The 15,514-nt window shown below is 24.7% G+C and overlaps 1 protein-coding gene across 1 annotated transcript; it reads right to left on the reverse strand.

Annotated features, from left to right (window-relative positions):
* Positions 1-3,903: 3,903 nt before the first annotated feature.
* On the reverse strand, positions 3,904-5,060 carry OCT59_029731 (uncharacterized protein). Its single transcript, XM_025318647.2, has 2 exons — positions 4,732-5,060; positions 3,904-4,653 (listed from the first exon to the last, which is right to left on the reverse strand). Exons 1-2 carry the CDS (start codon positions 4,909-4,911, stop codon positions 4,096-4,098), a joined length of 738 nt encoding a protein of 245 aa, XP_025175494.1. The 5' UTR covers positions 4,912-5,060; the 3' UTR covers positions 3,904-4,095.
* Between the last annotated feature and the right edge of the window lie 10,454 nt (positions 5,061-15,514).

Here is a 15,514-nt window from a genome sequence, read left to right on the forward strand (position 1 = left end):
AGAAGTTGTCAGCAATGGAAGAAATAATAAAAGAAGAAATGGAAAAAAAGAAAAGGATGGAAAATTTTAAAGTAAACGGAAATAAAGGAGATAATCGACGAAAAGATAGTGACTATAAAGATAGTCGTAATAATCGTGATTACATTGATAGAGAGATAAGAGATCATAGGGATTATAAAGACAATAGAAGAGATTACAGAGATAGAGAAAGAGAACGAGAGAGAAGTCATAAAGAAAAAGATAGAGAATATAGGGAAAGAGAGAGAGAGAGAGACAGAGATAGACAATATGATCATGAATCAAAGAGGATTCGTAGAGAATAAGGCAACTCTAAGTTCAGATGTCCTTTACACTGGTTTTTTAACTTTTATTATTAACTATTTGTAACAGGAAAATTAATGTAATTTTAAAGTCTTAGAGAGACGCATATTTATAATAAAAATTCTATAATTGATACCACACCTTTTATAAAAGTATTTATGAGATTAGTTACAATGTTATACATTTATTGGTATTAATAGCAAATATTAGTATTAATTGCAGATTACCAATCTGAATATAACTGATAATATCTGCATTATGTAAGGAATTTTGACTTAGTATTAATAAATTTCAATCGCTGAATACCAAATTTTCTTAATATCAGATATATGATATTTATATAACTGAAAAGTTATAGTCTTATAAAATATCAATAATTAAATTTTAATAATTTATGGTTTATTTAAAAAGACAAATTAAATAATATAGTATAATCATACTAATAGCAACAATACTTATTGTATTATTATTACTTATTTAAAAATTTAAAAATTTTACTTTGTGTTAATAATGTTAATCTTAGCCAAATTGCAAAAGGATTTATTTAAGTTAAATACAATATAGGTAACTATTAATAGGGAGATTTTTTTTACAGAATATGATGGTATTTCATTTTATTTTTTTAAAAAATAAGCTATTAGAGGGTTAATATTAAACCTGTTCAATTCTGATCGTTTGGATTTTTTGATCAAAAATCCATTAACCAATCCTATCATGTGATCAAAATCAAAATTGAGTACTTTGATTGGCTTATTAAATGGTTATTTTTTAAAAAATGGCAAATAAGCAATATAAAGGTACTATACCATTCCAAAATTAAGCAGTATCCAAAAATAAGCAGTATCAATTTAATATTAACTTTTATTATTAAATTTTGTATAATTAAATTAATATTCATTAAAATTTTAACTAAATTGCAATGAATTTATTAATAAAATTTTAAATTTACAATAAAAGACAATTTGATGCTACACATCATTATTTAAATTTTAAGCCATTGACTTTCATCAAAATTAATGAAATTGCTATTGCCATACATAGCAAGATTTAGTTCAATTTCAAAAAAAAGATCATCTTCTAAAGTTATTTCTTTATATCTGTAAAATATAACAAAAAGTTGCAGTTAATATAAAAGATAAATTATTTAGAATTACCTAGATTATAGATTGCACATTTCTATTTCAAACTCCTCTTCATTTTCTTTGTTAAAGGTTTGAATAATTTCATTAAAATCATTAATATTTTCATCTAAAGAATTTGATACTTTGCATATTTTAAAGGATTAAATAATTAAAAAATGTAATATATAATTAATAATTACTACTCATATTATAATAATAAGGATTGTAACCTATTACTACTTTTAAAGTTAAAGTGTTGTAATATTACAATATTTATGATTGTTCAAAAATTTTCTTTTTAAAAAATAAAAATTACAAAATAAGTTTTTGTATAATAAATATCATTATAAAAAAAAATGATTAATACATATTTATATAATTGGAAATAATTACAACATTATATAATAATTACAATATTAGTAGTAATTATAATACTATATAATAATTATAATATTGTGTTGTAATTACAATAAAAGTATTATATATATGTTATAATAGTTGTAACCTTACAATCTTTTAAAAATAATTATATATTACATCTTTATAAATAATCACTTCATTTGAAATTTGTTTTCATGATCTTTTTACTTATTTACAAATATTACTTAACTTAGCATATCACAAGTTTCTAGCAGCAGTTTCACCAGCACCATCATTTGCCATTTAAAGATGCCATTCCTTACAGAGATTATTTTTAAATAGCAATATATAAACTCTAGAGGTTGGTAAATACTGGTTAAACTATCTAAAATAACTGCTAAATCAATGTCACTTTCATGAAATTTTTTTTTAACCATTTCTTTTAAGTACTTTCTGAAAGAATTATATACTATTATCATTGGTTTATTGTTAGTTTTTAATTCATTGATATAATTAATGTATTCTATTATCAAATTGGTATCTATCTATCCATTTTGTTAAAACTAAATAATAATGCTAAATGGAATTAGATTACATTTATTATTAATAATTTCTTCTCTTTAAAGATGCAAATTGGTGAGAATTTTGATCCATCTATAAAAAAAAAGTAATTTTAAATATAAACTTACAAAAATCATTAAAAATAATAAAATTATACTTGCAACATATATTAAAATAACTGTAAATTGATTTTTTCATTATCAGTTCTGCAGATATGAATTGTTTTTTTTTCTGTTTGATTAATAGTAAAATTTTCAACTAAACAGAATTTTATTTATATTGAAAATATTGAATAATTCAAAGGATTTTTCTGTTCTAAGCTGGATAATAAATTGACAAATTTTTTTAATAATTCATTAGTTTATAAAGGAAGTTTTTGTGAGATTTTAGTATGTCATTACTAAAAAAATTTAAATTTTTTCATAAATGCAAACATTCAATAATTTGATATTTTGAAATCTTTTGCCAAATTTTTATAGAAACTTATCATATCAGGCTCTTTCAAAATTTCCATTATTTTAACTTATACAATTGTATAAATAACATCTAATCTCTGCTTTCTTTAATTAATAATCCAATTATATAACTTTTTTTAACTTCAGGGTAAAAAGCAGTTTAACTAAAACCAACTTGCTCACTTGCTGTATTAGTTCAATTTAATTACTCAACTCTTATTTTTCTTTACTCAACAACAAATTATACCACTATTGAAATCAAAGTGCCTTGCCACTTCATTTCTTCCATTTTCTGGAATATAGATAATGACCTATCTCTTTTGCTTAATTGTATATGAATTACAACTATGTTTAACAGTTTTATTATATTTAACAACAATTTTTTTTATTTAACAGCTTTTGTCTTTTTACATTTCTGTTAAAGATGTTAGCTGTAATTCAAAAAAGTACTATAACACAAAATTTTTATATGCTGTAATTAATTAAGGTTTCAAAATTTTTTAAAAAATAATTAAGGCTAACATCTTTAGCCTTACCTCTGAAAAAATATTACAATTATTATTTGTAAAAGAGGATAAAACATTCTTAATTTTTAGATCAAATTATTATTTGTAGTTTTAAGAGGATCCTGTTCAATTCCAATCAGTTGCTTTTTTTAGTTATCTATTGGTAAAGTATATTCAAAAATACAAAATTTTATGGTCAAAAAGGCAAAGATTATACAGTATTTCTTAATCCAGTCAAAATATGCATGATTATGTATGACAGTAATAAGAAATATATTTATTATTAAAAACAGTAAGCCTATTCTGAAAATATTTTTTTTCCATATTTTCCTTAAAACAACAACTTAGTAGAAGTTTTTCCTTCTTTCAAAACATTTTTACTTTTCAGTAGTTAGGTCACTATTCAAGTTACACACACAATCATAATTATCAAGGTAAAGATCATCATGTTAGCGCTAAATTAACGCGATAAATTTAATTATTTTACATGCTAAATATGTTTAAAGTTTATACAATAGATACAATTAGATATGAAGTTCTTTTACATGACATATTATCATTTGGCCTTTTTTTCGTGGTTTAGCTGACTTAAAATTAAAACAATTTCTTATTAGTATTTATTAGCGTAGGAATTGTTTTATAAAATAAAGTATAAAATATATTATAAAGGGTATATCTGGATTATATATTATTATTTTAGATACTATCAAATGTTTTTTTTTAGAAAATTTCTTTCTCGAAATAGCCATTCTACCTGAGGAATTATTGGAATCATTTGAGCGTCGACAACATTAACATTCCTTCTGCAGCAATTACTGTTCTTTCGGAATAGTTATGAATGACGCAGGACACTTTTGTCTTGTTTAAATCTCCATTAATATGTGTGGATTTCAACGGTAATAACGTTGCCTTTGGTAATGTCGATTTTTCAATGAAATCGATCCAATTGGGTTCTTGTATAATCGGTGAAGCCATTTGTTGGATCGAGGATAAAGAAATTCTGGGTAGTATTCTGTGTGACGCCCTTTTAGGTAGTGTTTTCATTTTTGTATAATTCATAATATCAGAAACAGTTCTGGAAGGAATATCAGCGATAAGTTTCGAAAAAACACGTGAAAATGGATTATTTTCGATAATATTATTTCCAGTGTGATTAAGAAGCACGCCAAAATCGGATTTAGTTTTTATTGTCATAGAACGTCGTAATTTCTGTCTTTTTTGCTTTTCTTCATAGTTTTTTACACATTCACTGTATGGTCGTTTCACGCCACCATTATTTTGCTTGAATTCGACATATTCCACTAATCTTCTCGCATTTTGTGACAATTTCTATTTTACATATAATATTATAATACGCTTTATGGGAAAGTGATAAACAAAATGATGCGCCTTTTTCATTTGCGTTACCTCCTTTATTTCTTCGTCAAGTTGATTAAATAAGAATGGATTCTCACACAAACCGTTACAAATTGTTTTAAGAGAATTTTTATTCTCTTCTGTCATGCTGTTACGTTTATCTTTCCTAATATTTATCACTTCTATTTGGGAATTATAAGGACGTTTACTACCAGATAGCTTCACCATCATGAAAGGGTAAGTGGTTGGTGAAATAATATATTAAATATATTGTCATAAAAAATTCACATATAGAATTTAACACGTGCCACAGAAGGATTTTGACCTTTCTTTTTTAAGTACTATTGCAACTAAAAATATTAAATTATATGAAGTAAAAGGAAGGAGAGAAGAAAAAGGAATTTCATATTCCTTTTATATGAAAATTCGCGTTTATTTTTTCTTGTTACGTCACGTGTGATAAGATCTAGATCTCGTGGAACTGACATTTTTGCCTTTTCGGTAAATCGTGCGATGTTAATTTTTTTCAAGAGACGCGTTCTTTGTGTAATGTCGGTATCTAATTATCTAATTATAAGGTGATTGTATTATGATGAATGATGAAATAGGATTACTGTATTTGACAGAATTTCCTGTAGATTTATTTATTTTATTTATTTATCATTGATTACAAGATTTGTTTGTTAATTTTGTTAATAAAATAATTTTGTTGTTTAAACGCCAAAGAGAAGGAGGTTTACGTATGTCCTTACCCCACGTGTGCACATCAGCCTCATTGATTTATTTGTTTATTTACGTTTAACGGCAGTGATTTTGTAACTTCGAAACTTTCCCTTCTTTTTTCTCTTTCTTTTTTAAATAATTATTTAATTACTATGGTTTATTTTTAATTACTATATTAACTGTTTTTATTTTTGTATACAAAGATTTAGAGCACAATTTTGGTACTTTTTGGTCAACGCAAACTGTTCTTTGAAGACTAAATAAAATTGCTTAACAAGTATAGCATTACTTAGATAATTATTTTTATTAAGTTAGCTTACATATTTGTGGAGTTATAATTATATTTTGTAATAATATTAAGCACATTATATTAAACGCATTAAAAAAATCGTTTAACTACTCCATTAGTAAATCATATATCTTCAAATTAATAAATTTCAGATAATAATATATAATATTTAATTTATAAATAAATTACCTTTTCTAATATCAGTAGCTTCAAACATTAATATCTAATGGGTTGGTATATGGTTTAAGGACATGCTTTATATCACTTGCCGATCATTTGCCGATCATATAGTAATTCGGTGATATGTGACTTTAAAGCTTCGGCCGAAACCACAGAAGTTAGACCGAAACTTGAAACTTTTATAGGTTATAGCTTAACTGTTTTAAAACTAATAGTTGAAGTAATCCGAACTAATTTTAGGTAATCCACGAGTTATGGCCAAATTAATACTTGCAATTATATTGATTTAATTTATGTAATAAATATAAATTTTCAAAACATCATTTCTCAATCAATTTTGCATGAACATGGTTAAATAAAAATTATTTTGGTTTTATACATTGTGGAATTTGCAAGAAAAATAGCCCAATAATCATATTTTTTTATGAGATAATATCGAATAGATAATTGAAATGATCAGCAAAATGATCGCTGATAATGTGATAATATGAGGATGTCCACCCTGTTGGTTTAAAGCCACTATTTTTAATATAATATCCCTATGAAAAAAGTCTGTGTGATTTTTGTTGAAAAATCATTCAATTAAATTCACTACGATTTCTGTATATTTGACCATACAATAATTGTGCTAAAAATTGCAATAAATCACACAATTATTGCATGGTAATTCATTCAATAATTATCCTATTTTTGACCTGAATTTATACAATTATTGTGTAATTTTTGAGCCAAATTTTTTTAGGCCATATTTTAGGAATTATAGGTTAAATTTTACAGTAATAACAGGCAATTTATAAAGTGAAATTATGAATTTTTTTTATTGACTTAAAATATAAAAAATATACACAATATTTCATAAATAAAATACTAAATTTGATATAATCATAAATATAAAAATTTGTAAGAAAATAAAATAAAATAAAGTATGTTAGTAACATCATGAAAGTAAATTAGTATTATCAAAGAAGAAAGTAAATTATTAGTGTAAGTAAATTATTAGTATTAAATAAAAAAGTATGAAGTTAATGAAGAAAGCAAATTAGTAGTGTTAAAAAGTACTAAATTATTAGTGTTAGTAATAAAAAAGTATGAAGTTAGTGAAGAAAGCAAATTAGTAATGTTAAAAAGTAAATTATTAGTATTAGTAATAAAAAAAAGTATGAAGTTAGTGAAGAAAGCAAGTTAGTAACATTAAAATGTAAAAAGTTAGGAAAATAAAAGGATAAAGAACACAAGTTTTTCTTACCTGATATTTTAAAAGAAAGTTGAAAAAAAGTTAAAAGGTTAAAAAAACATAAACAAAAACATTTCGCGTCGTCATATTTATTTTGACGATCAGATCACGTGATCAACATATATAATTTTAAGAGTTGATTTTTACCGCATAATTCTGGCCAAATTATAATTCCGGTCAGAACTAATTGTGTAACCTAATAAAAAGTTTTTGACTTTTTTTTAGTTACAAGATGATACAAAAATTTCACCAATGGGTCCAGAAGATGCCCATTTATAAAGAAATATGCAGTTGAATTTTATGTAACCTTACTGCATAAATCACTTTACTTAGGAAAATCTATTTGTAATGGTTAAAAGTGGTCTATTTGACCCTAAAAGTGGTCAAATGTAACCATACAGGTAAGATGGAAAGTAGTATAGTAGGATTACCCCAAAATTGCTTTCTGTATCTTAAATTTAAGTTTATTTTCAAGTTGTACAATAATCACAATTTTTATTGTACAAAAATTGAATGTTTTCTGTATCCTAAATTTAAGTTGTATAAAAATCACACAAAAATTGAACATTTTCTATATCCTAAATTTAAGTTGTACAAAAATTGCATACTTTTAATATGCTTTGAAAAACTTCATAGCTATTTTTATCCAAAAATCTGCAATAATTGTACAATTTCCACACAGACTTGAACAAATATTGTACAAAAATTGGATGATTTTTTTTCATAGGGTATATTTTTCAAAAAAAATTTTGCTTTATAAGAAGTTTAAAAAAACAGCCGATTTTATTGCATTGGTCAATAATTTGACTTGAAAACTTATAGTATAATTTTATTAAAATTAAAATTTGAACTACTTCTATAATAGAAACTTAAAAAATTTAAATAAATTTGATTTTATGGTTGGATTTTTAATTTTATAAAAAAAATTAAACTCTATTTATTAATAGGAATTGATTTATAAAATAAAAAAAGTCTCAATATTTCAGATTATATAAGCATCACGTAATATACATATTAGCCAATCAGAAATTAGAATTATATATATTTTTTTTTTGCTAACTAAATCATTACATTTACAAATTTATTAGAATAATAGTAATTATACATAAAGTAAAAGACTATATAACTATTCTAGTATTATTAACTTGTAAACTATTTGTTATTCCACTATATGTGCATTATTGGATGGTTATTATGTTAACTAAACAGGTAAGTGATATTTGAAATGCACCATTTTGCCCAAATTAGAATTTTATAAATTATATAATATAAAATTTATATAATATATTTATTTATTGTAGCTCATTATAAACTGAATCAGATTAATAGCAAATTCAATTATTTTTCTAGTAATTTCTTTTATAAATATCTATATAATATATATTTTCATGATTTTTTTGCAATTTTTTAATTGTAATTAATAAAACTGAATCTAATATTTTTGATACAATTTTTTTGTAAATCTAATCATATTTAAAACATTATTTGAGAAATTTTATACATTGAAATTAATCAAAACTTAAAAAAATCATCTATTCTACTCTATACATGGCCTAGTAAATCATCAGCTAAAAACATAATTCGTAATTCAAAATACATAAATAATTACGTAATTCGTAATTTGAAATACGTAAATAATTACGTTAATCGTAATTATTAATATTTTCGTAATTAGTCAAAAGTACCCATAAATAATTACGTTTAACGTAATTACCGTAAATACTATTGGTAATTAATCACATGATATGTAAAAATGCAAAAAAAATGCCAAAACTGATAGTTCAGCAGTTTTACATGTAAAAATGAAAAGAAAATCGCCAAAACTGATAGTTCTGGCAGTTTTACATGTAAAAATAAAAAAAAATTGCCAAAACTGATAGTTTTGGCATTTTACATGTAATAATAAAAAGAAAATCGCCAAAACTGATAGTTTCGGCATTTTTATTTGTAAAAATGCAAGAAAAATCGCCGAAACTGATAGTTCCAGCGCTCTTCTTGTAGAAATGAAAAAAAAATGCCAAAACTGATAGTTCTGGCATTTTCACTTGTAAAAATGAAAAAAAATACCGAAATTGATAGTTTCAGCGTTTTACTAGTAAAAATGAAAAAATGCCAAAACTGATGGTTTCAGCATTTTTACTAGTAAAAATGCAAAAAAAACGCTGAAACTGATAGTTCTGGCAGTTTACTAGTAAAAATGAAAAAAAATGCTGAAACTGATAGTTCTGGCAGGACTCCGAACAATATATATAAAGGTAGGTTTTGAGTTTGCTTAACCAACATATAAAAATTTTTCCTATGTGAGATTTATTATTGCTTATTTGATAACATAATTTTTAAATAGTCAGATATAATTATGCGTAGCAGAGTATTAAATTATTAATAGTCAGATATATATTTGTGTAGCAGAATAGAATTTTTTAATATATATATATAATATAATATATATTTACATTTTCACATTAAAAAAATCTAATAAAATATGTAAACAAAGTTATAAACATGTTTGTATAAAAAAAATTTACTATTTTTAATACAAAGAATAAGTTAATTGTATACATGATACAGGAACTATTTTTAGATGTGATTATGTAATATATTTTTAATAAAACAAATACATAACTGCGTAATATTAAAAATATAAAATATATACATGTTTATGTAATGCTAAAAAAATATATATTTAAAATGAGATCAATGGGTGGATGGGAAGGGTAAAATAAGTGTTTTTCTGTTTTTTTATAATTTTACACTATAATTTTTGTAATAATCAATAAAAGTTATTTCATTTTTACTTAGAAAATTTTTTAAAAATATTTTTTTTGACAAATTTTACAGTAAATTTTTAAAATAAAAATTCCGTGTATTGGTGGCGTTACAAAAAACATGAATAAATCCATAAATATCTATTCAATCATGATAAAAATTTATATGTAAGTAGATTCGAACTTGCTGAACAACTTTACTTAAGAAGGTTTAGATGTTTACTTTGACTAAAGTACCTAAATTATGCTCTGAAGTCACAGAACAGATATACGAAATATTAATAAGAAACATTTATAAGTTATAATATTACAAAAAAATAATAATAGCTTTTATCCATACATTATTTCAAAAATTTTTGTTTTTTTAGTTTTTTTTATATACATATTTTAGTATAAAAAAAATTATATATAAATATATATATGTCATAAAATAAGTTGCTTAGCAGTGTAAAAAATTTATGGGTTAGATAAAAGTTTGCTTAGCAGACATGAAAAATATTTGCTTATTGATCTTAGTAAATTTTGAATTTTTTATCTGATCTATATATATATTGTTCGGAATCCTATTCCAGCATTTTTACTAGTAAAAATGCAAAAAAACGCTGAAACTGATAAGGACCCCGGATATCTCCAAAACAGGTCATAAGTCACACTTTCGGCAGATTGGCCCATTTTTCAGAGGCTCAAAAAATCGTTTTTTGTAAATATCTCGGCATCCAGTAGTCCAATTTTGATGAACTTTTTTTTAAATTGTAGAGCTAAATGAGGGCTACAAAATATAAAAAAGTTCATTAAAATTGAATTACTGGATGCTGAGATATTTACAAAAAACGATTTTTTGAGTTTCAGCAAAAAGGGGCGTTTTTGGCCAAAAGTCCATTATGACCTTTATATTAGATATCCGGGGTCCTAACTGATAGTTCTGACGTTTTACTAGTAGAAATGCAAAAAAATGCTGAAACTGATAGTTCCAGCATTTTTACTAGTAGAAGTGCAAAAAAACGCCAAAACTGATAGTTTTGGCATTTTTACTAGTAGAAATGCAAAAAAAAATGCCAAAACTGATAGTTCCAGCATTTTTACTAATAAAAATGCAAAAAAATGCCAAAACTGATAGTTCCGGCATTTTTACTAGTAAAAATGCAAAAAAATACCGAAACTAATAGTTCTGGCATTTTTACTAGTAAAAATGCAAAAAAAATGCTGAAACTGATAGTTCTGGCATTTTTATTAGTAAAAATGCAAAAAAAATGCCAAAACTGATAGTTCTGGTGTTTTTGCTTGTAAAATGCAAAAAATGCCAGAACCATCAGTTCCAGCATTTTTACTAGTAGAAATGCAAAAAAAATGCCAAAACTGATAGTTCTGGCGCTTTTACTAGTAGAAATGTAAAAAAAAAACGCTGAAACTAATAGTTCTGGCATTTTTACTAGTAAAAATGAAAAAAAAACGCTGAAACTGATGGTTCTGGTGTTTTTACTTGTAAAATGCAAAAAAATGCTGAAACTGATGGTTCTAGCATTTTTACTTGTAAAATGCAAAAAAAGATGCCAAAACTGATAGTTTCAGCATTTTTACTTGTAAAGATGCAAAAAAAATGCTGAAACTGATAGTTCTGGCGTTTTGACTTGTATAATGCAAAAAAATGCTGAAACTGATGGTTCTGGCATTTATATATATAAAAATGCAAAAACAATAAAATGCTGATATGACTTTGTATAAAAAAAACACATGACCTATGATCAGCCAATAATATTTACATTAATTACGTATGACATAAATAATTACATATTTACATATTTTTCAAAAAATCTGGTAATTAATTACCAGGATTACGAATTACGTATTTATATGAAAATAGGGAATTATCAGGCCATGTATATTCTACTTTATTTTTGCTTTTTTATTTTATTATTAGACATATTTTCAATAAAAAAGTTTATGATTAAAGTGTAAAAAAAAGATTTTATGTATGATTTAATTTATTTTTAAAGGTATTACATATATTAATATTTTCAAATAAACAATCTTATTTAGGAAATTTTATTTATATTACATTCTTATAAAGTGATAAAAATTTTTCAATATTTTTTCACTAAAATTTCTAAAAAGTTATTACACTTGCTACTAATTTATTAGTTTAAAACTGTAAATTATTACATGTTTTGATAAATCAAATTATTTTTAATATAACTGAAGTATAACTGATTTATTATTTATTCTATTATAGTTATTATTAAGATTTTACTAACAAATTCCATTATATCAAATTTATTTTAATATATATAATTTAGTTCAAAAAAAGTTCTGATATAAGATCAATTCCAGTTTATTAGGATTTCATTATATTGAATTTCTTTATATATAATTACAATTATTTTTTATATAATCAAATAATCACTTACGTAAAGTACTATATATATGACGAGTGGTTTGTAGTTTAATTATATTAGAGTAGATATTATTAGAACTTTATTTTATATATAGTTTCTTCTAATTTATTTTTTTACTTTAATAAAGTTGCAAATGTGCTGCAAAAAAAAAAAAAAATTATCTTATATATATTTTTTTTTACTGTTTCTTAATATATTTTAATAAAATTTAATTTACAATAATATTTTAAATAAAAATATACATATAGAACTTCAGATACCTTTTATAAAACTCATAACTGCTTTTTTGCTAAAAAAATCAGGACCCAGAAATATATATATAGGGTAGGGTACACAGATGTGTTACCATTATAGTGGAATTAGATGGAGTAAAGTTTTGATTTGCATACAATTTTAGAATTTTTCATCTATAGTTAGGTCATCAAGATTGCGTATTTTTTATCAAAATTTTTATATATAAAAAAATTAGTTTGCATATTTTTGGCCTAAATTTGGCTAATCTTATATATATAATACGACTCTACTAAATCACACTAGTGGTGCTCAACACCACATCACGTGATTCCCAAAAAACTTTTTATTGGCTAACATTTTTGTTAAACGGTGATGCGAAAAATCAAAATCTTTCACTTTGAATTTATAATAGTTCCCTTTTCTAATTTAACTAAATAAAAATACTCAAAATTGATTTATGTAATATTTAGTTATTTAGTCACATTCTGTAATAATATATTTGATTTATGGTTGCTACGAACTTTTTTTTTAATTTGCTTCACGAGGTATAAAATGAAGTAATAACAAAATGCAAATAAAAGAATCAAAGATGAAAGGCAAAATCAAAGATAAAAAGTTCTAAATGAAGCTGTTATATAAAAAGTTAGAAGAACCATGAGTAATTATATCCATAACAAAGCCATCAAGAATAATTAATGAAAAGATAGAAGATCAAGGGCAATTACATCCCAAACGAAGCCATCTTACCAAGAGTTAAGAAAAAAAAGGAGAACCAAATGAAACTACCACACTAAGATTAACAAAATAAAAAAGACAATTTTAAAGTCCAGTTTAAAGTCATTCCTAAAAAAAAAAGAGAGAATGTCAGAGACATTCCCAAATTAAAAAAAGACGAACAATAAAATAAAACACCCACCAGTTTTACAATTCAAAGTCCTCCAGGCTAAAGTCCAAGCCGTTTCTAAAAAAAGAAAGGGAATGTTAATAACATTCCCAAACCAAAAAAAGAAATAAAACTCCATGAAAAAGATCAAACCACCCACTCACTTATGTCAAAGTCCAGGTTGAAGTTCAAGGCCGTTCCTAAAAAAAAAAGAAAGAGAGAGGACTTTAGTAACGTTCCCAACCAAAAAGAAGAAAGGAAATCCACAAAAAAAAATCAACCCACCCACTCACATTGCAATGTCAAAGTCCAGTTCGAAGTTCAAGTCCATTCATAAAAAAAAAAGAAAAAGAGGGACGTTAGTAACGTTCCCAACCAAAAAAAAGAAAGGAAACCCCACAAAAAAAATCAACCCACCACTCACCTTGCAATGTCAAAATCCAGGTTAAAGTCCAAGGCCATTCCTAAAAAAAGAAAGAGAGAACGTTAGTAACGTTCCTAAACCAGAAAAAGAAATGAAAAATCACAAAAAAAACTCTCCTTGCAATGTCAAAATCCAGGTCCAAGGCCGTTACTAAAAAAAAGAAAGAGAGGGGACGTTAGTAACATTCTCAAACAAAGAAAAAGAAAGGAAACTCATAAAAAAATCAACCCACCCACTCACCTTGCAATGTCGAAATCCAGGTCGAAGTCCAAGACCGTTCCTAAAAAAAAGAAAGAGAGAACGTTAGTAACGTTCCCAAACAAAAAAAGAAACAAAACCCCATAAAAAAAACTCCCCTTGCAATGTCAAAGTCCAGGCCCAAGGCCGTTTCTAATAAAAAGAAAGAGAGAGAACGGTAGTAACGTTTCCAAACCAGAAAAACAAAGGAATGCGTTACCGGCATTGGTATAAAATAAATGATTACATAATACTATGAATTAAAATCACGTGATGTGGTGTTCGACACACCACTGGTGCGTTTTATAATTTTCAATATAATATATTTACTGTATGTACTTATTTAATTAACTGCATTGTAATATTTAGTATTAATTGAAAGAAATTTCTAAGGGTTAAAAAGTGAAATTTTAAAAAAATATTATTAAAAAAATGGTAAATTCTATTTTTTCACATTAGTACTTAGTTTTATAAATAATATATATAGAAGCCATGATAAAATAATTAATAACTTAATGTCTGAAATTTTATTTGCGTATTTTTGCAGGATTTTTAATATCAGGTATCAATTATGCGTACTACTCATATAAAAAGTCTCTGCGTACAGTTCATAGTAAAAAAATTTTTCACCACCTGACTTCTATATATATATTTTTAGGTCCTAAAAAATCTAATTCACTTTTTTTTTTATTTCAGTATTTTACAATTATATATCTTATGGTGCGGCGCATCTATACTCATCAAATGAAAATTGGGTATTTTTAAACTTCAATAACTCATTAAAATTTTATGTTAAACTGAAAAAGTAAACTGATACAATTATAGATTAAAGGATTCTCTTTCATTCTATCAGATTTAATTTCCTCTAACTTTTATAGATTAAAAGTTATTAGCTTTTAAGTTGGAGTATTTTTTATATAAGTCTATGTAAAATAGTGAAATTTCGGAATCAATTTTCCACGTGATTACGATTTGAGCCAATCAGGTAAATCTAATTTAATAAATCACGCAATGATCAATGGGGATGTTACCAAATAAGGCTAAACTATTACTTAATTTGGTAAAGATCGGCCTAAAATAAATTTTTGGACTGTTGATGAGTATAGATGCGCCGCACCATAGCATCTAGTAATCTGATTCATGTGAAATTTTTTATTTTGTATAACTCAATAACTGAGAGCTATAAAATAAAAAAAAAGTTCACATAAATTAGATTACTGAATAGAATCCTACTTACTTCTAATTAAAACTCCAAATGGGTCAGTTTGATGTGGTTTTTTTCTGGTTTAGGTAAGAACTAAACTGAATGAAAACTAAACTGGAACCGTCCAGTTTGGTTTAGTTCTATTCAATTTTAAGAAAAAATGCAAAAATCGAAATAATTCAATAACCAATAATCGTATAAAGACGAGCAATAGCTCATTAGAATTGTCTCATCGAGATGCGTCGAATGGTAGCAAGATCATCTCTTT

Source organism: Rhizophagus irregularis, chromosome 9 (assembly GCF_026210795.1).
Source record: "Rhizophagus irregularis chromosome 9, complete sequence".
Taxonomy (NCBI): Eukaryota; Fungi; Glomeromycota; class Glomeromycetes; order Glomerales; family Glomeraceae; genus Rhizophagus; species Rhizophagus irregularis.